This window comes from Choloepus didactylus, chromosome 7 (genome assembly GCF_015220235.1).
Source record: "Choloepus didactylus isolate mChoDid1 chromosome 7, mChoDid1.pri, whole genome shotgun sequence".
In the NCBI taxonomy this organism is placed as follows: Eukaryota; Metazoa; Chordata; class Mammalia; order Pilosa; family Megalonychidae; genus Choloepus; species Choloepus didactylus.
Window position 1 is genome coordinate 124,837,402 of NC_051313.1, and position 21,793 is coordinate 124,859,194.

Sequence of the window (21,793 nt, forward strand, 5' to 3'; positions counted from 1 at the left end):
TAGAAAAATAGGGGCAAAAAAAAAAAAAAAAAAAGGCACCCAGTATTCTTTTTTACTTTAATTGTTCTTTTTCACTTCAATTTTTATTCTTATTATTTGTGTGTGTGTGTGGTAATGAAAATATTCAAAAATTAATTTTGCTAATGAATGCACTACTATATAATGGTGCTGTGAACAATTGAATGTACGCTTTTTATAACTGCATGGATGTGAATATACCTCAATAAAATTGAATTTAAAAAAAGAAAGGTTTAAGTAACAAAAAAAATTTGGACAACTTTTCTGTTTAATCTGTTGATACAAGTTTTAAAACATCATTTATTATACTAACCATTATTTTATGGCATATGTAATTCCCCCAGTGTTTCATTGAAATTATAATAGAAAAGAAAAATCAACCAGTTTCATTATCACAAAGAGAGTTATCTTTTTTTTCTTGGGTGTCAGAAGCTTGAAAATATATATTCAAAGTAAAAGTTAAATATGTTTACTTTAAAACTTTTCTTAGGCTAACAATTCCAGTCAGTACAAAATATTTTATAATTAGAAGTTTATTTCTTTCTTGAAGGGAAAAGTCATATATCTGATTTTATATTTTTATCTCTAAAGAAGGGTTTATATATTTTTCTTCAAAAATTATATAAAGGATAAACAAAGAAAATTTAATTTTAGAAGGAAGTAAATATATTCTAATTCATTTACTCCACCTTTCAGACTTCCTACCATGGCTGGCTTCTTAAATGTCACTCCTGTTTTCAGGGCTGAGAATATTGGCATTGCACTAGATATCCCCTGAAAATAAAAATCCTTAAAATAGCTTAAAAAGAAGAGGTTTGTTTCTTTTTTTTTAATCCGAAGTATACATTTTTATTCTAAGTAGTCTGCATCTTTGGGAGGGACAGGGGGTAAAGGGTGAGAATAAAACAAAATGATATTTTTACCAGGACAGACTACATATTGCTAATAATCCAAATTAATTTTCAAATTTGAGATTTTCATTTTCTAGGATTATCTTAACTTTTGTAAACTACAGTGATTTCCTATATGTTAACATTAGGTCCACTCATAGCATATATGAAATAAAATTTCCTTTTCCATATTGATCAGTAGAGGTAGGCCATTGCAAGTCATGCCTCCATACTATAGCATAAGATTTAAAGTCCTCTTTTCCTAATACTGCTTTTTGCTCTTCTCTCCTCTTTGACCCATATAGCAAGATTTCATTCATTACTCTGAATTTTGAAATAGAAAATTATGTGGACAGTGATTATTCTAAACATTCAAAAACCGTACAAATGAATCTAATAAACGTAACCCATAATTTAATATTCAGAAATCTATTACTTTATGACATCATATCAATAAGTCAATAAATAACCATGATTATCTCTACAGATGCTAAAAAGTCATTTAATAAAATTCAACATGCATTTCTGATTAAAAGGAAAACTCCAGATAATATAGGAATAGATGGATACTTCCTTTATACAGCAAAAATAAATACATCTCAAACAGAAAGCCTCCATCATATTTGATGGTGAAATATTAGAAGTATTCCTATTTAAAAACCACTGAATTTGTTAGGTTAAGAATAAAAAAGACTGTAATTTTGGCCAAATCTCATTGTTTTCTTATTCCTTAAGCTGCAGGTAGCCACGAGGAAGATCCACCTTCCCTTGTGCTACCCAACTTAAAAAAATAATCTACCATGAGATACCCACTAGGACACCTTAGGCCAGTGGGGTCATTTCATATTTTGTGAAACACTATTCTAGATAATTCCATAAAGTCATAAAAATAGTTCTTGTAAAAATTAATGACGCTTCATAGTTTATCAATTGTAAATTAATCAGCAGTAGCCTCACTAGTTTGCTTTCTTGGGCTTACTGTTTGTCAGTGCTGAATGAAACTCAGTGTAACTCTGGTAATTAAGACAAGCTATTTGATCGGCTCATTGTGATGGTTTCTAGAAACCTAAACATAAAATTTTTGTTGGGCTGTTTTTCTTCTTTTCCACAACCCATTCTCAGGTACTCTGGACACAACTACTTCAAACAGAAGAGCTGTTCTAACTCCTTTAATTAATTCCCCTGGACAAAAGTGATCTATAATCAAATTCCAACTCTTAACATGTCTTTTAAGGCAGATTTACAGGGCAGGTCCCTCTCTCACAACATTAAACAGCAAATTAAGTGTAACTACAGCACAAAGAGCTGTCATGTGAAATCTGCTGTAGGCTTTGCATTTTAGTTGTGCTGTGTGTATTTTATCTTTTTGGAATAGAAGCCCACCAATCTTACTTTGGCTTGGTAGAAGCCCCAGTTTCTCAGCTGCAACTTTTTCCCAAGTGAGCAGACCATGTTATTTAATTAATGGCTAGTGTTAGTCTTTTTAGGACTAACAAGTGTCTCCCAGAATAGTAAACCAAAAGACAAATAGAGAAAATTATATGCAAAATATGTGATAAGGAGCTAATTTATTTGTTATTTGAAGAGCTCTTGTCATCAATAAAAAAAAAGACTAACAATCCAAAAAGAGAAAAGACAAAGGTTTTAATGTGGGCAGTTCACACACAAAAAAAAAGGATTACAAAAGACTCAAATATATGAAAGAAACTCAACCTTACTCATAATTAAAGAAATGCAAATAAAAGCAAAAATGGCACTTTTCATCTATCAGATTGGCAAAGATCAAAAGATTTGAAAGTACCAACCATATTGGCAAGGATGTAGGCAAGAATGCAAACTGATACCTCTTTGGAAGGCAATATTGCAGTATCTACTAAAGTTAAAAAACACACAGAGCTTAAATGTGACATACCTAGCCTTTCCCTAACCTCCCTATCAAAAAATGCTCCCTCCTTAAACTCCTTATTTTCTTCATAGGATACTGCAATTTGTAATTTGTCTTTTAACCTCTTTTTATTATGTCCCACAGTAAGGTTCTATGTGATAAGGATCAAGACTACCTTGCTCCCTAGTCTATCTCTGGTACCTGTCATAGTGCCTAGCACATAGAAAGCACCAAATAAATATTTACAAAGCATTCTGATCCAATAATTTCACTTCTAGGTGGCCATTTCTAGATGACCAAAAGGATTTTTCTGACCCAATAATTCTACTTCTAGATGACTATCTAAAGATATACTCTCATAGACCCCAAAAAATCTTCAATGTGGTACTGCATAATAGCAAAATATAGATAACACCTCAGACATCCAATAAAATGATTTTTTCATACAATGGAACACTAGAAAGACATTAAAAGGAATGTAGTAGATATATATATTTTATTCACATAAAACATCTCCAAGCTATGCCATTAAGTGAAAAAAGAGACGGTAAATCCAAGTGTACAGTGTGTTAAGGGAAATATGCATATGTAAGAGTGGCTTTCACCAGTGCCTCCAACGTCCCCTTGAGGAAAATCTCAAGCTAGTTTGGTTCAAAGCCAACCAAGTACACATACTGGGGTAAGGGTGTCCTTCCGCATCACACTGCCCTGCCCTGCCACCCGTTCACCTTCAGCTTTATGGGGCTTATCAGGATCCTGAAACTTTGAAAAGGGCGTTATCCAATTGAGATAGTTTGGTTAGCGTTGAAGTCTCAGGGTCATCAACCATGCGTGAGGCCCACTCTAAGGTACCTTCTAGAGCTGGTGCTAGCTAATAAACTCTTGGGCCTCTCAATGCTAACTCTCCTGTCTGTTCAGTCCACTCCTGATCTATCTCCTCTCCAAGGGATATACCAGCTGCCTCCTCCTTTACACCTTCTCATTTTCTCTTTCTCCTCCTAGCCCAGGTGGCCCTAATTTGCTCTTCAAGCAGCCTGAATTTTCATCTTTTCACTGTGCTGTCTATATTATATCCATATCCATATCACATATGGATAAACCCTATGCTGTCTTCAATTAGGATTTGGCTTCTAATAGTGAAAGACAAGCTTTTCTTTAAGAAATTTTTGGCTTTTAGAACATATAGTTTCTATGCTTAAAAAAATCAATCCAAAAAAATCATTCAAAACTGTAGTGGACATTTTTTGGTCACCTACATACCCTTCCTAACATTACCCTGATTTTCATTCAATCCTTCCCAAGATAGCCCGTAAGCTGACAATACCTACAGTTTCTGGAGTAGGCCATTCTATTTATCTGGCAACAGCACCTTTTTCGAGGGTGGGAATGAAACCTAAGCTAATTCTGGTTGGACTGAATCTCAGGATTCTTGCTTGGAATGACAAGACAGAAATACTCTTTCTTTCTTCCAAGACTGACCAGGAAATACATAACCAAGCTCATCAGCTTTGGAAGGCATTTTGCTATAAAAGGGAAACACCTGCGAAGGAAAACCAACTCATATTAGAGAAAGGTAGAGAAATAAGCCAAAGTCCTGTTAAAACCATGCAGGACATCTGTCTTCCTGCTGGACTTTACAGTTACATGAGCCAGTAAATCATTTCCATTACTTAATGCAGTCTGTTAACTACAACCAGAAGTATACACTCAATTGACTCTTGTTTTCTTTGGGGTTTTTTTGGTTTTACCTGAGGCAAATGAATGGCTCCATGGGGCAACGAAGGTCTCAGAGAGAGAGAAAAAAGTCAGGGCAATGGGAAAAAAATCTTCAATTTAATAATTCCAACCATTTATCCTGCAACATATATTCTTGTATAAACACAAAACTTATGGAGAGATATAGAAGACATTAGAGATTTCTCTGGGGAAAGAGATCAGGGACTGGGTTGGCTAATTTTTTACTTTATCTTCTCCTGTATGTAGTGTTTGAATTTTTTCTTAAGCCTGTGCAATATTATTTTTTAAAGTTAAAAACAAAAAATAAAATTTTAAAGATATCGCAAAAAGCAGCTTTTTTGAGGGACTTACTGACATACGGGTACAGGAGCACAATAGAGTCTTTTAATGCTGTTTTGGTCACATAAACCTTTTGTCGTGTTAAAAGTCCTGCTGTACAACAGAAAGTCCTTACTTGTCATCTTTCCCTTTTGTCTTTCTGTATACCATCTCTCGGAAACTGGCTAGTATCTTATTCTCTCTCTTTCGTCTCTCTTCTTGGTTAAAGGATGCAAGGGCTCTCTTCTCATCGGCACTGTAGATCTGATTCTCTTTACGCAGTCGCACAGCTTCCATTCTGCGATGTCTGCTACCACTCATGACATAACCTGAGCATTCAAACGAAGCGATCTCTTCACTTGTCAGCCCAATTTCGCCTCTTCGAGGGATACGCTTTCCAGCTTTTACATACTCAGCCATAGCTGCACCCTCACCTGGCAGCAGAGCATGGCCATAGTTTAAAGGTTTATCATCTTGAGAGGTGTGTGTTATAGGTGCTTCAGGACCTATTAAATCCATGGTATCTGTAATCTTTGACTGCTCAGTCCAGATATCTTCTGGCAACTCCCCTTCTGAATCCTTACAGCTTGAGTCACTGGATTCTTTTTTTGTCTTCTTATTCTTTTTCTTGGGCTTTTTTGCTTTGTGTTTCTTTTTCTTCTCTTTCTTCTTGGCTTTTTTGGCTCTCTTTTTATCATTACCAGAGCTAGAATTAGTGTCAGAGTCTGAACTACTGTCACTATTATCAGAATACTTTTTATGTTTTCTTTTGGATGACTTTTTCTTTCTTTTTTTCTTATTTTTTGAGCGACTGGTCGTCTTTTTCCTTTTTTCTTCTTCGGAGCTGGACTCTGAACTGCTGCCTTTCTCAGTCTTGGCTTCTTCATCCTCAGCCGGGGTGTGTGCATCCGAATCAGGCTCAGGAAATTTTGGAGACAGACCCCACACCTTAGGTGCTCCCAACTCCCCAATCCTCTCTCTCTCTTTCAACCGCCTCTGCCGAAGTCTCTCCTCCTTTTCCTTCTCGTAGTCTTGCGCCCACTGCCGGTCACCAGCATAATGGTGGTGATGGTAGCGGTATCCGCCATAACAGTCCGAAGAGGACGAGAAGACATAACTGCGGGGCCCGGGAGTTGGCTCTCTAGACCCCGAGGGACTAACCGGGTAAGGGGCGCCGACGCCGGACCCACTCCACAAGGGCCTGAGGACTTCACGGCCGCGGGAGTGACAGCGGGAGCGGCCGCCCAGAGGGGAGTGTTTGGCCCGGGCGGAGGGCGGGCTTCTCGAGGAGCTGCGTCGCCGTCTCCGAGAGCTCGGGGTGTCCTCGGGATAGCGGGATCGGAACACCGGCGCCATGAGCCCAGGTTTGAAAGGCTACCAGTCAACGCCGGGCGGTTACCACGGAGACCGACGCAGGCGCACTAGAAACGGTTCCTCTGGTAGCTTGAGATTCTGGCCTGTTGCCAGGCTAGGGCGCAATTCCCCCGGGAGGCACCCGCCAAGGTGGAGGCTTTGTGGAGGCTGCTCTCCCATAAACAAGGGACGGGTCTGACAGCGATTGAAAGCGGTGGGTTTTCTCTCCCATGCGCTCAAATGACCAATTCCTGGGACAGGGGCTTTCAAAGAGAGAAAGAGTTTATTGCTAAGATGAAGCAGGAGATCTAGCCTACTGGCCTAGAAATCTGTCTCCTGGAACTGCAGTAACAGTTTTATAGTATCAAAATATGGGCACGTTTTAGGATGATGAGCACAATGGTTCTAGCTGACGATGTTAGAGATGATCTAATTATTGAGCATGCACAATAAATAGATAAATATTAGGGGCTGTCTTTAGTGATCATAAGACTCTATCCTGTTGAAAACCAGGATAAGGGGGTACAACTGAGGGTCATTCACAGGATAAAGGCTATTTATTTATATAGTCATTATCAGAGATCAAGGTTGCTAGATTGCAGTTCACAAATTTCAGGTATTTTCTTGTGGCTATTCTAATGTAGTAGAGAGTAGGAAGAAATATCTATATAATGATTCAGTAATCATAGTCATTTGTTAAATCCTAACTTCTTGGTTACAGGTCCTCATGTTTTTAGGCCTTTTGTTCCCCAACATAAGCCCTGAGGGAACATAAAAGGAGGTATTCACCCTCTCTGTTGAATACTTGGATATCTGTCTTTCACCATTTTGCTTCTCACCTTTTCCTTATTCCATTCTCACTTTCTCTTTATGTTGACTCCGACAGTGCTCTTTTATCTTCACCCCTTGGCAGAGGTTCACTACTTCCTATGTTCCTGAGAGGAGCACTTCTCTGCCATCTCCATAGTGGAAATACTTTCTAACTCTGCTTGCCCACACTGGAAGTGGAAACCAAACTTCTTTTGGAAGCCAGTTTTGAGCTCAGCCTGTAAGCTAGATGAGGATCAGAATCATGATTTTAACTCTCAAATTCTCCAACTTTTTCACCTCAGAAACACAGGGAAGTATCCAACTTAGTCTTCTAGATTTCTCCTTATATAGTTGCATTTCTTCAGAAATTTTGTGAGTTTGGAACCACTTTCTGCACACCCTTTAGCTCTCACTCTTTGGAATGGTAAACATTTCATGCAATATCATTTTTCCCTGCTCTTAAAGTCTACATAGGCATTGCAGTCATCTTGCTTCTCTCTAGTTAAGTTAACCTGCTCAGTTCATTGACAGATATGAAAAATCACTGAAAAGCTAGGTCAAAATTGAGGGATAGAGCTCTCCTAATCCTAAGACTTTAAACAATAAAATAGGTAAATTACATTGACTAGGACCAAATGAGATCATTTGATCTAACTAGAATTTTAATAATGCAATCACAGGGGATAAGGACTGCCATGGTATTATGCCACAACCGTGTTAGTTTAGGAACTAGCAAACAGGAAGTAATGTAAATGAGAGGCCACATGTATTGTGAAAGTATCACAATGGATAGGGTAAGTACTACAGATTCTGTGTAAATAAAAATTTCATACTTTACATAAAGTATTTTCTTTTGGAGTTACAAACAATTCTGGAGGTCAATGAAATGGATCTGTAAATGTTACTTGATATAACCAGAGGTATAAAATTAAGGTAGGTAGTATCTGATGGGGATTTCAAATATTAACAATGCGATTAATAGAATACTTCTTTCAGAAAACATTCAGAAAACACATGGCAAAAGATGTTTTAGAATATATTTTTGTTCCTTAGATAAGCTATGATCTAATTCAGGAGTCAGCAAACTTTTTCTGTAAAGAGCCAATACCAAATATTTTAATTTTTGCAGGTCAAGAGGCAAAATGGGGGATGTTATGTACATATTTATATAACAAGAGAGTAAATGAATTTACACATTTTTTTCTTTAGTGAAACATAACTGCATAATTATTTTAAATATAATAATTGAGAAGGTGGGAGGGGCAAGATGGCAAAGCGGTGAGGTGTAGGTTTTAGTTACTCCTCCAGGGCAGTAGGTAGAAAGCCAGGAACTGCATGGACTGGACACTGCAGAACAATTTCACCTTGGGCATACTTCATACAACACTCACAAACGCGTGGAACAGCTGAGATCAGCGAAATCTGTAAATTCTCTCGGCCAGGGGACCCACACCCTTCCCTGCCAGGCTCAGTCCTGTGGGAGGTGGGGCCATAGGTGCTGGGAATCAGGAGGGAGAACTACAGTTGTAGCTCTGATTGAAAACTCAGACAGCTGATCAAAAATTCCAAACATAGATAGACTGAGACCAGATACCAGAGAATCTGGGAGCAGTTAGCCCAGCAGAGAGGAGATAGGGCTAGGAAGAACAGCAAAAAAAAAAAACCCCAAAGTAAAAACAGAGACTTTTTGGAGTTCCGGTGAACATAAAACGGAGAACGGGAGGGCTCAAACAGAATTGGGTACATATGCAAATCCAGAGGGCAAGGACCCTTGTCTGAAGAGCTAGTTTCTCTTTCTTGATTGGTCCTTAATGGCCCTAAAATCCTTGTCTCTTAGCATTTCAATAGCTCATTAGATCTGCAAGGAGGGCCCTTCTTTTTCTTTTTCTTTTTCTTTTTTTTTTTTTTAATCTTTTTCTCTTTTTCTAAAACACTTATCCTAAAAACCCATTACAGGAAGCCTCAAAGACTTGCAGTTTGGGCCCAGGCAAGAGCAGAGCTAAGATAGCTCTGAGGGACAAAGCAGTAAGTCTAGTGGCTGAGAAAACTCGTTAAACACCATAACTACCCAAGAAAAAGGGGATGTCTCCTTACAGCCATTTTCTTGGCAAGCTGGGAGTGCTCCTGCCCGGTGCCAGTGCCATAGCCCAGAGCTGCCCCAAACAATCCAGTGTGATGGGAAGTGTTTCCAACAAAACGCACACATGCCACAATATCTGGCATGGACAATAGCCTTTCGCGCATCTGCAACTAATTGTCCTGGTGCTGGGAAGGTGGAGCTGTGTGAAAAGGGGGAAATTAACATGTCCCATTCAGCCATCCTTTCAGCAGGCTGAGAATGCCCCTACACTGCCCTGCGGCCCAGAACTTCCCTTGAGGGATGGCGCTCACCTGTGACATAGCACAGTCTTCCCTCTGCAGAGGCCCTGGGAGGGCATGGCTTGGAAGAGGGACTCACTCTCAAGTCTCAGGTACCATATGCCAATACCAAGGACTTGTGGGTCAGCAGCAGAGGCAAACTGTGGCGAGACTGAAATTAAGGATTAGATTTTTGCAACAGCTTTAAATCTCTGGGAACACTTGGGAGGTTTGATTATTAAAGCCTCCCTCCTTCCCAAACCACTCAGACACATATCCCACATTCAGGGCAGGCAGCACCAACTACACACGCCAACTTGGTGCACCAATTGGATCCCCACAAGATTCAGACCCCCACTTACCACAAAGAAAAAGTTGGGGAGAACTGACTTGAGGTGAATAGGTGGCTTGTGGATGCCACCTGCTTGTGAGTTAGAGAAAGTGTACTCCACCAAGCTGTAGATCTGACAAATTAGAGATAAGTGTTTGAATCAGTCTACATAGCCTAAAAGAACCCTATCAAGTTAAGCAAATGCCAAGAGGACAAAAACAACAGAAAATTTTAAAGCATATGAAAAAACCAGATGATATGGATAACCCAAACCCAAGCACCCAAATCAAAAGATCAGAGGAGACACAGTACTTGTAGCAATTAATCAAAGAACTAAAGACAAACAATGAGAGCATGGCACAGTATATAAAGGACATGAAGAAGACCCTAGAAGAGCATAAAGAAGAAATTGCAAGAGTAAATTAAAAAATGGATGATCTTATGGAAATAAAAGAAACTATCAACCGAATGAAAAAGATTCTGGATACTCATAGTAGAAGACTAGAGGAAGCTGAACAGCAAATCAGTGATCTCAAGGATGACAGAATGGAAAATGAAGGAACAAAAGAAAGAATGGGGAAAAAATTGAAATGGACTTCAGGGATATGATATATAATATAAAACATCCAAATATAAGACTCATTGGTGTTCCAGGAGGGGAAGAAAAAGGTAAAGGTCTAGAAAGAGTATTCAAAGAAATTGTTGGGGAAAACTTCCTGAACCTTCTAAACAATGTAAATACACAAATCATAAATGCTCAACGAACTCCAAATAGAATAAATCCAAATAAACCCACTCTGAGACATATTCTGATCAGATTGTCAAATACTGAAGAGAAGGAGCAAGTTCTGAAAGCAGTAAGAGAAAAGTGATTCACCACTTACAAAGGAAATAGCATAAGACTAAGTAGTGACTATTCAGCGGCCACCATGGAGGTGAGAAGGGAGTGACATGACATATTTAAAATTCTGTGAGAGAAAAATTGCCAACCAAGAATTCTTTATCCAGCAAAGCTCTCCTTCAAATTTGAGGGAGAGCTTAAATTTTTTACAGATAAACAAATGCTGAGAGAATTTGCTAACAAGAGACCTGCCCTCCTTGAGATACTAAAGGGAGCCCTACCAACAGAGAAACAAAGAAAAGAGAGAGATGGAGAAAGGTTAAGTACTAAACAGATTCAGTAGGGGTACGTTAAAGGACTTTAAGAGAGAGAGGGAAAAAATATATCTGACAAACATATACCAAAGGATAGGATGGCTGATTCAAGAAATGCCTTCACAGTAATAATGTTGAATGTAAATGGATTAAACTCCCTGATTAAAAGATAAAGATTGGCAGAATGGATCAAAAAATATGAACCATCAATATGTTGCATACAAAAGACTCCTCTTAGACACAGGGACACAAAGAAATTGAAAGTGAAAGGATGGAAAAAAATATTTCATGCAAGCTACAGCCAAAAGAAAGCAGGTGTAGCAATATTAATCTCAGATAAAATAGACTTTAAATGCAAGGATGTTTTGAGAGACAAAGAAGGCCACTACATACTAATAAAAGGAGCAGTTCAACAAGAAGAAATAACAATCATAAATGTTTATGCACCCAATCAAGGTGCTACAAAATACATGAGAGAAACACTGGTAAAACTAAAAGAAGCAATTGATGTTTCCACAATAATTGTGGGAGACTTCAACACATCATTCCCTCCTATAGATAGATCAACCAGACAGGAGACCAATAAGGAAATTGAAAACCTAAACAATCTGATAAATGCGTTTGATTTAACAGACATATATAGAACATTACATCCCAAATCACCAGGATACACATTCTTCTCTAGTGCTCATGGAACTTTCTCCAGAATAGATCATATGTTGGGACATAAAACAAGCCTCAATAAATTTAAAAAAAAAATGAAATTATTCAAAGCGCCTTCTCCGACCACAGTGGAACACAATTAGAAGTCAATAACCATCAGAGACTTAGAAAATTCACAAATACCTGAAGGTTAAACAGCACACTCCTAAACAATCAGTGGGTTAAAGAAGAAATAGCAAGAGAAATTTCTAAATATATAGAGATAAATGAAAATGAGAACACAACATATCAAAACCTATGGGATGCAGCAAAAGCGGTACTGAGGGGGAAATTTATAGCACTAAATGCATACATCAAAAAGGAAGAAAGGCCAAAATCAAAGAAACTAATGGATCAACTGAAGAAGCTAGAAAATGAACAGCAAACCAATCCTAAACCAAGTAGAAGAAAAGAAATAACAAGAATTAAACCAGAAATAAATGACATAGAGAACAAAAAACAATAGAGAGAATAAATAATACCAAAAGTTGGTTCTTTGAGAAGATCAGTAGGATTGACAAGCCCCTAGCTAGACTGACAAAATAAAAAAGAGAGAAGACCCAAATAAAATAATAAATGAGAAAGGTGACATTACTGCAGATCTTGAAGAAATTAAAAAAATTATAAGAGGATACTATGAACAACTGTATGCCAACTGGATAATGTAGAAGAAATGGACAGTTTCCTGGAAACATACAAACAACATAGACTGACCAGAGAAGAAATAGGAGACCTCAACCAACCAATCACAAGCAAAGAGATCCAATCAGTCATCAGAAAACTTCTCACAAATAAATGCCCAGGGCCAGATGGCTTCGTAGGGGAATTCTACCAAACTTTCCAAAAAGAACTGACACCAATCTTACTTAAACTCTTTCAAAACATTGAAGAAAATGGAACACTACCTAACACATTTTATGATGCTAACATCAATCTAATACTAAAACCAAGCAAAGATGCCACAAAAAAGGAAAACTACAGGCCAATCTCCCTAATGAATATAGATGCAGAAATTCTCAACAAAATACTTGCAAATCGAATCCAAAGACATACTAAAAAAGTCATACACCATGACCAAGTGGGGTTCATTCCAGGCATGCAAGAATGGTTCAACATAAGAAAATCAATGTATTACAACACATTAAGAAATCAAAAGAGAAAATTCAAATGATCATCCCAATAGATGCTGAAAAAGCTTTCGACAAAATCCAACATCCCTTTTTGAGAAAAACACTTCAAAAGATAGGAATTGAAGGAAACTATCTCAATATGATAAAGAGCATATATGAAAAGCCCACAGCCAGCATAGTACTCTGGGTAGATGAATAAACAATGTCCTCTGACACTTCCAAAATGTAACCTTCCTACCTATTGAGTAAAATGCCTCCTTTATTCATTTTATCTCTAAATATTTTGACATTGGGTTAGTGGCTTGGAATGCTCATTATAAACATTACAGAAGGCCTCTTGATGAAAGTCCCTTGACTTGTTCATATTTAAAAACTTTTAAGACAATTTGACATTGCCTTGATCAGTTGACTTCTCTTCAAATGGGATATAGAGCAGTTCAAACATTGTTAAATTTGTGGTGAGATATATGTGGTGTGTGCTATGTACTAGTAGTCTCATATGCAGCAGGACCACATATCTAACCATGGCAGATTAGAAATTAAAAACAAGAAAGCATTCCTTTACCACAGAAAGATTGAGACGTACCATTCTAGTAGATGAAATACTTAGATTAGTTTAATGAGATATTAGTAAGACATACATGAATTTCCAGACTATACCACTTATAGGTCAATATATCACTAGGACATTGTATTTTATAATTACAGGTGTACAAATCATTTCTGGGAAAGATGCCAAGTTTCAAAAATTAAAATCTCTATGAAAAGCAGTAACTTGAGGATCCCATTCTGTAACAAGTGAAACAATTATAAAGGGTGATACATACCAATGAATAGCCTCTTGGCTTTGAATCTCCTTGGAAGAGACAACCAGGGCTGATGCCTTGACCAAAAACTTCCATAGCCTGAGAAGGTATTCCTTTACTTTTTGGTCTAGTAATTTTATGGAACTCTGGGACTGGGAAGTCATCAAACTAATATTATTGTCATCCTGGAGAGCTAAAAAAATAGGCATAGATATAACCCTATGAAGATATATAAACAAATATAGAAATAATAAAGAAATAAATTAAACACATGGTGTTAAGGTTTTAGAGTCAGTTTACATTTAATTGCAATAGTATACTTTGTAATCATGGTCCATAAGACTATTTCAGTTGTGTAAGTTGTTTAAAGTGTTTTAAAAGAATCTGTCTATTTTGGTTTGCCAAAGCCATCAGCATGAAAAAAACAAACAAACAAACAGAAGTGGACTGGCTTTTATAAAGGGGATTTATTAGATTACAAATTTATAGTTCTAAGGCCATAAAAGTGTTCAAACTAAGGCATCAAAAAGAGGATACCTCTACTGAGGAAAGGCCGACGGCATCTGGAACACTTCTGTTAGCTGGGAAGGCAAGTGGCTGGTGTCTGCTGGTCCTTTGCTCCTGGGTTGCGTTGCTTTCAGATTCTGATTCCAGTGGCTTTCTCTCTAAGCATCTGTGGGTCCTCTTTTAACTTCTCTGGGAGAACTCTGGACTTTACCTCTTAGCTTAGCATCTCCAAATGTCTGGGTCTGTGTCAGCTCTGGGCATTTTCTCACTAAGTGTCTCTCTGAACTCTCTTCAAAATGTCTCTGTCATTTATCCTCTCATAGAGGACGCCAGTAAACTAATTAAGACCCAACTTGAACAGGTGGGGTCACATCTCCATGGACATAATATAATCAAAAGTTTCCACCCACAATAGGGGGGCCACATCTCCATGGAAGCAAACTAATCAAAAGATCACACCCACAATAGGTCTGCCCCATAAGATTGCATTAAAGAACATGGCCTTTTATGGGATACATAACAGATTCACACCAGCACACCATCATACTAAATTTTAAAGTGTAGCTTTAACTCTTTTAGATAACAATTAAATTTAAAATGATACTTAAGTGGAAATTGTGTTTCAAAGTTTCATTTATTGAAATCTAAATTTAATAAACTGAATGTTCAGCAAAGTTAAATGGTAGTGCTCCAGTTTGCTAATGCTGCTGTTGTGCAAAATACCAGAAATGGATTGGCTTTTATAAAGGGGATTTATATTAAGTTACAAATTTACAGTTCTAAGGCCATAAAAGTGTCCAAACTAATGCATCAAGATGATCTTTAACTGAAGAACAGCTGATGGTGTCTGGAAATCCTCTGTAAGCTGGGAAGGCATGTGGCTGGTGTCTGCTGGTCCTTTGCTCCTGGGCTGTTTCAAAATGGGTTTCTCCAAAATGTCTCTGGGCTTCTGTCTTCACTCCTCATGAGTATATACATATGTAAAATTTCATTGAGGTATACACTGAAGATAAGTGCACTTGAATCTACTAAACAAAAAAGAAGGAAAAATATTAAAACCTGCATATGGACTACAGGAAGTAGATTCATTATTATGGCATGATTGGGAAGATAGTGAATATTCTCCCAGCCATAGTATTCAGAAGACTTCCTAGAAGAGATGGTATCTCTGATGAAATGTTTCTCCTCATCCATTTCTGGAAGAGGGGGAATGGGAGTGGTTCACATTTGATCTACGTCTCCAGGAACTTAAGATTCATATTGAGGACTGTAGAGCTGCTTCTAGACACTTGTCAAAATAGATCAGAGATATTTTGTTGGGCCCCAGTATGGGGGAACCCAGCAACCTGACCATCTGTGGAGCCAAGAAGCCAGGTGCCCCTTCCACAAAAACCCCTCTCCAGGGTCTGTCCTGGAGACGTAGCTCCCTAGAGCCCAGGCCTCAGCCTCTGGTGAGAGGTGAGTCCTCACTGCCTCTGCTGCCCCTTCACACCTGAGCCACAAAGGACAAACAAATAACTGCCTGACCCAGTCCTCTGTGATGAGCCTCCTAGACCCATTTCCTGGTTTCTCTAGAAACATTGAAGAACTCTGTATCAGCACTATCCAAAAAATATTGAATGCCAGCACAAATGAGACCACATATAATTTAACATTTTCCCTACTAGACATATTATAAGAGGTAAAATTAAACAGGTAAAACTAATTTTAAAATATATTTTAATCCAATAGGTCAAAAATACTGTTTGAACATGTTAATCAATATAAAACATTATTGTGTTATTTCACTTGAAAAAATATATTCTAAGTGTTCAAAATCCAGTGTGTGTTTTACACTTACAGCATATCTGAATTCAGACCAGCCATGTTTCAAGTTCTCAGTAGCCACATGTATGTATGTATGCAGCAGCACTGCTCTAGAACTTGCCCTTCTCATCTCACCCCCACCAACAGCTGCCTGTCATCGTCCATCTATTCACTCGTCCTTCCATACAAATTTCAGTGGATTCTTTGTGGCAGCACAGTGCTAGGCGCTGGAGATACAGCAGTGAACAAAACAAAAATTCTCACCCTCATAATCAAAATAATTAAAATAAAAATGTGAGATACAGGTAAATGCTAAAGAAAAAAAAAAAGAAATGGGAAAATAAAATGAATTACATGTGTGGGTGAGAGCAGGAAGTAGTGGTGAAAACTTCAGGTAAGGTGGACAGGGAAGGTGCTTACTGAGAAGATGACATTTGACTCAAGATCTGAAGGACGTGAGAGAGCTAGCCTTGCTGACATATGGGGGAAGGACGTTCTAGTAGAGGGAACACAAGTGCAAAGGTCCTAATCCAGCAGAATGTTTGACAAGGAGGCTTATTTCAAACAAAATATCAAAATTTTAAATAAAGACGGGATCAGTAACAATGCCTTTTCATGTTGGAGCCTGAGGCAAAAAGAAAACTCAGTAATCCTATCCCAACTTTATTTACAATTTCAGTATTTTGTTCATTATAGATTTAATTGCATTGATTTTTATCTAAAATATTGAATTGAAATATAATTTATTTTGATTAATGACTTTTTTGGCACTCTTAAATTTGGTGCCCAAAGCAAGTGCCTCATTCACTTCACCCACCTCACCCAGTCCTGGGCTTGCCTGTTTGCCAAGAGTGAAAAGAACGAGGGAAGAGAACAGTAAGTAGATGAAGCAAAGGAAATTTTCCCACCCGAGAGAAAAACCCTGATAAAATAATGGTCTCTTGTGTGTCATCCCTCTTCACCCCACCCCACCCTCAGCCTCCCAACTGCACTTGACGCATCAGATCCAGGGGTCAAGATGCCAGTCTATACGTGTTGAGAAAAAACTCATTTAATACACTCCAAGTCCTCACCCAGTTCACTTGTTTGTTTTGGGCCTTTTGTCAACTCAGAATTTGGGAAAGTTGTTTAAGGCTAGTGTAGATGTCTGTGTATGATGGGGCACAGGAAAGTGTTAAATAAAAATAAAGTGGCCACCTGCATTGGGAGTTGCCAGGAGGCGCTCCCTTTCAAAGACATGGCAGAGACTCTTTTAAAAATAAAAACTGACCAAACAGTACTTTCTGAGGCAGCAGAGCAGTCCCAAAAAAGTTGCAATTTTTGCAACATTTAGTGATTATGTGATCTAGGTCTGGTAGGGATAGCCTATTTAAAAATAGACAAGTATGCTATACTAAATGTATCTGCTTCCCACTTTGTAAGACTCCCACTAGGTAAATTGGGAAATGTAATGTCAGCCAATCAGAATACTTCCTCACTTGCTTTCGCATCTGTCCTATATAAGCTTCCCCTGTCCACTCCCTCTGCCGAGCTCCCTTCTGCTTTCTGGATGGGATGCTGCCTGACTCATAAATCACTTAATAAAGCTGTGAGATCCTAATGTTCATGTTGTTTTTCTTTTATCAGATTGGAAGAAAGAACAGACTCAGTGTAGAGCTCCTGAATCAGGAGAAGCAGGTGGGGAGTGAGCGGCAACAGCTGAGAATAGCTGTAAGAGAGGTGGGGAAAGAGGAAGCTGGCATCCAGAGATGGGAATCCATATCATTCAAATGTTCCTCATCTAGTGGGTATCTGGTTGAGGCATGATATGAAAATTAACAAAACTGAGAAAGGATATATATCAGTATCTAATGCAGAAAAAAAGAAAGTAAAGCTAATGAGCCTTGTGGCTCATTTTAATTGCATTAACAGGTCACTTTTCCAAACATAGGATATTACTAAGACCATTCATAAGCCTCAAGGCTCGCCTAGAATCTGAGAGTTACCAGTACTGTAGTGCTTTTGAAAAACACCAAACTTATTCAGGAAGGTGACGAACTCTTCCACATAAAATTCCCTTAGTTTTAAAACAATCTAGTTCATGATTTGAATATTAGATAAAAATAACTAACATCTGTACAGTGCTCTGCTTTATGTTTTACAACGTGTTTTCATAAAAATTGTTTTATTTGATGTGCTCAAGATCACCCAAATATATACTGAGGCAAATGAAACAAACACTTGTATTATGATTCTAAAACCCATGCTCTCTCTGCCACCACCCTGATAAAAGGGAGATGCAATGGGATTGGCTGAAGCATAATTCTCCTCAACTCTACTTTGTATCTGGCGTGAAACAAACATATATGGATTGATGAATTATGTTTGACTTAATCAGAGACCCTCTCACTGTGAAAACACGAATATTATTTAAACATGCAATTTTGAGGACAGAGCGTGGTAATGCACCTTAGGAATCTGGTGTCAGAAGACCTGGATTAGACTCCTAGCTAGGCCACTGAGCAGCTGTTGTAAGGATAAAAGGAGATAAATATAAAAGTGCTTACTGAACCTTAACACTACATAAACACGGGGCTAGGACTAGGGTGAGCCAAGAAAGGCACTGAGGGCACAAAATTCAAGGAAGCACGCACTGTCTAAATTTTGTGATCTAAGTGCCTCTCTTGCCTTACCCTAGTCCTGGCCTTGTATTAACATTAGTTGTAGACAGTGGATTATCCTCATTCTTTTCATGAGACATAGATAGGGAATTCCATGAATCATCTATAGTTCCACAAGAAGATACAGAAGTAGAAATAAATACACAGACATGTATGTGTATAACATGTATAACTCATCTCATAACAGTTTGGCAAGAATCTGTGATTGTGGTTGGTTCCCTTAATACCAAGGAGGCCAAAGAGTCCCTGTGCTTGAGGAAGTAGGCATTTTTAAGGTTTCTGTGGAGTGGGAGAATTGTTCCCTTTTTGTGATCCTGAAGACTATTATATACTAATGCCTAGAGGGGTCAGACTCCCTCTACATTTATAGTCAACATCTCAATTGTTACTTAGACAATTAATTTGATCATGATATTGCCATTAGGGTGTCTCAGTATTAAGTTTCTCTCTCTTTAAGTCATAAAACAAGGAAAAAAAATGTACCACTTAAGGGACTTTTTGAGACTTCAGTGTTTAGTGAATGATCTCTATTTATATGCTTCAATACAGTGATGAATTTCAGGGATATAACCAGGAGAAAATATATAGAGAAAAAGGATGAAAAGCTAGGGGGAAAGGAAGAAGTTTTTATATTCATAATCAATTTATTTAGGGATTAAGCACCAACATGAATAGTTTGTTCCCTAGCAGGTTTAATTATGGGGTGAAATAGGCCTTTTAGAAACTTTGATTTCCTGGAAAATTGCCCTAGTGGTATGGAAGTTAACTCTTAAATTGTTGGCTCTACTGGACACATTTTGGAGCCTCTGAACACCCAAGTTTTGACAGAAGATATCCAAAAGAAAGTTCTCCATTGTGGACTCTCTGATGTTGAGCAAGTCTTGCTTGATTTCTTAATGATGGCCTTCTACTCTTCTCTCCATTGTGGCATCTCTGATGCTGAACAAAGCTGGGAATTCCACACTGATCATATTTATAAGTCCTAACTCTAGGAGCAGATTTTCTGGTGATGAAAGGGGCACAGTCGTGAAGAGGAAGTTTCTCCACACACTTCACATTCAAGGGGCTTCTCTCTCATGTTCATTCTCTGGTGCTGAATAAAGTTTGCATTCTGGGTGAAGCTTTTCCAACATTCATCACATTTGTGTCAATTTTGTCCTGTAGGAGTAGTATGCTGATGCCCTAATCTGATTTCATGCACACTTCTTTCTTTGCATTTAGAATCCTGGTGAAGGCTTCCATTATGGGGTTGTATCTCCCCATACAACTCTATTTATCTGGAAGTTGAGTCTTTGGAGCTGCTGTCCCATTCTTAATCGTGATCTTTCCATCTGAAACAATGAATCAATGAAAAGGAGGAACCCATTATATGGGAGAACAATCTTCTGAATGAAATACAATAGGATGAAGTTCATGTATTGCTGAAAAGGATGTGAAGAGGGCATAATAAGAGGAGGGTATAAGAGGGGGAAATCTTTGTTTCCAGGGGCCAAATGAAGTGGCTAAGGAAGGTGGAGAACATATGTGTGGGATGAGGAAAGAGGAGAAATTTAAGAGAGTAGGCATCAGTCAGTAAGAGAATAAAGTACATATGGACATATCCAGAAGGGGACAGTATGGTTATGAGTGTGTCAAGATTTAACTGTGAAAGGGATATGTGCAAACTGCCAATAGTGGTATCTAGGGTGGGGTGGGAGATGTGCCAGTTTGGATATATTATGTCCTCCAGAAAAAGCCATATTCTTTAATGCAGTCTTGTGGGGGCAGATTGACTAATCTTTTTGATTAGGCTGTGACCTCCTGATTGAATGTTTCCATGGAGATTTGACCCCGCTTATTCATGGTAGGTCATGATTAGTTTACTGGACTACTTAAGAGAGCCCCAGGCCCAGACACCGGCTGATGCTTGGAGATGCTTGGAGATGCAGACAGAAGGATGTTTGGAGATGCTTAGCTAAGAGATGCTAGCCCAGAGTTTGCTCCGGAGAAGTTAAGAGACAATCCCAGAGAATTTTGAAGATTGCCATTTTGAAATGCAGCCCAGGAGCAAAGGATCAGCAGATGCCAGCCATGTGACTTCCCAGCTTACAGAGGATTTCCAGACGCCACCAGCTGTTCTTTAGTAAAGGTATCTTCTTGTTGACGCCTTAGTTTGGACACTTTTATGATCATAGAACTCTAAATTTGTAACCTAATAAATCCCCTTTATAAAAGCCAATCCATTTCTGGTATTTTGCGTATGGCAGAATTAGCAAACCGGAACAGGGGATTATATTGCCCTTTCATTTCTATGTTATGTATCTTTGTACTGTGGTTGTGGTCACCCTGCAAAGGCAGGATGTACCCCCTTCCCAATTAATAGGCCAGACAGTGAAACTGATGATGACACACACCCACACACATCAAGATAGTATGAAAAAAATGTATTTATCACATATCATGATACTTTCTGGGAAGAACAGGGCAGCCCCCAAGCTGGTCCAAAATTGGCTTGAGTGCCTTGAAAACGAGTAAGAACAATTGGCCCTGGTTTTTATTATGGTTAGGGGGGTGAGGAATAATTAACACTTGCAGTTAGGCTAGGACTTGCATGGCTTAAATTTCCTGTAGGTGCCAAAGTGAGGGAATACTGGGCTTTCTTATAAGCTTGCCCAGACTTGGGGCAAAAGAGATAGGGGGAGGAGGGGCTTGAAAGCTTTCAATCTTCAAACATCAAAAAATGAGGTATTGCTTAATGGGTGCAGAGTTTCTGTTGGAGGTGATGAAAACATTGGGATAATGGATATTGGTGATGGTAGTGCAATATTGTGAATGTAATTAATACTACTAAATTGTACAGCTAGAAGTGTTTAAAATGGGAAATTTTTAGTTGTATATATGTCACTACAATAACAGTTAAAAATTAAAACAAAATTTTTTTTTTAAAATGTAGTCAGACTCGTTATTACAACTATTTAAAGATAATCACTTCAGCATATGATTTTATTTCCCACATAATTTTGGTCCCTCTGTCCTTAAAAACTCAGCAGCAATTACAAACTCAAGAATTCAATATTTTTTAAGAGTTAACTTCCACACCAGTAGGGCAATTTTCCAGGAAATCAAAGTTTCTAAAAGGCTTATTTCACCCCATAATTAAACCTGCTAGGGAACAAACTATTCATGTTGGTGCTTAATCCCTAAATAAATTGATTATGAATATAAAAACTTCTTCCTTTCCCCCTAGCTTTTCATCCTTTTTCTCTATATATTTTCTCCTGTTTATATCCCTGAAATTCATCACTATATTGAAGCATATAAATAGAGATCATTCACTAAACACTGAAG

General features: G+C 38.2%; 2 protein-coding genes across 3 annotated transcripts in view; one reads left to right on the forward strand and one right to left on the reverse strand.

Annotated features, from left to right (window-relative positions):
* Positions 1 to 2,575: 2,575 nt before the first annotated feature.
* On the reverse strand, positions 2,576 to 6,231 carry NKAPL (NFKB activating protein like). Its single transcript, XM_037844897.1, has one exon. The coding sequence runs from the start codon at positions 6,202 to 6,204 to the stop codon at positions 4,981 to 4,983; it is 1,224 nt and encodes a 407-aa protein (XP_037700825.1). The 5' UTR covers positions 6,205 to 6,231; the 3' UTR covers positions 2,576 to 4,980.
* The window catches only part of ZKSCAN4 (zinc finger with KRAB and SCAN domains 4), a 32,149-nt gene continuing 16,313 nt past the window's right edge, over positions 5,958 to 21,793 (forward strand). The window contains exon 1 of one of the 2 annotated variants that reach the window (XM_037844886.1): positions 5,958 to 6,212. The gene's annotated coding sequence lies outside the window, so the exon portion shown is untranslated. The remainder of the gene's footprint in view (positions 6,213 to 21,793) is intronic. The other variant, XM_037844888.1, reaches the window with a different exon arrangement.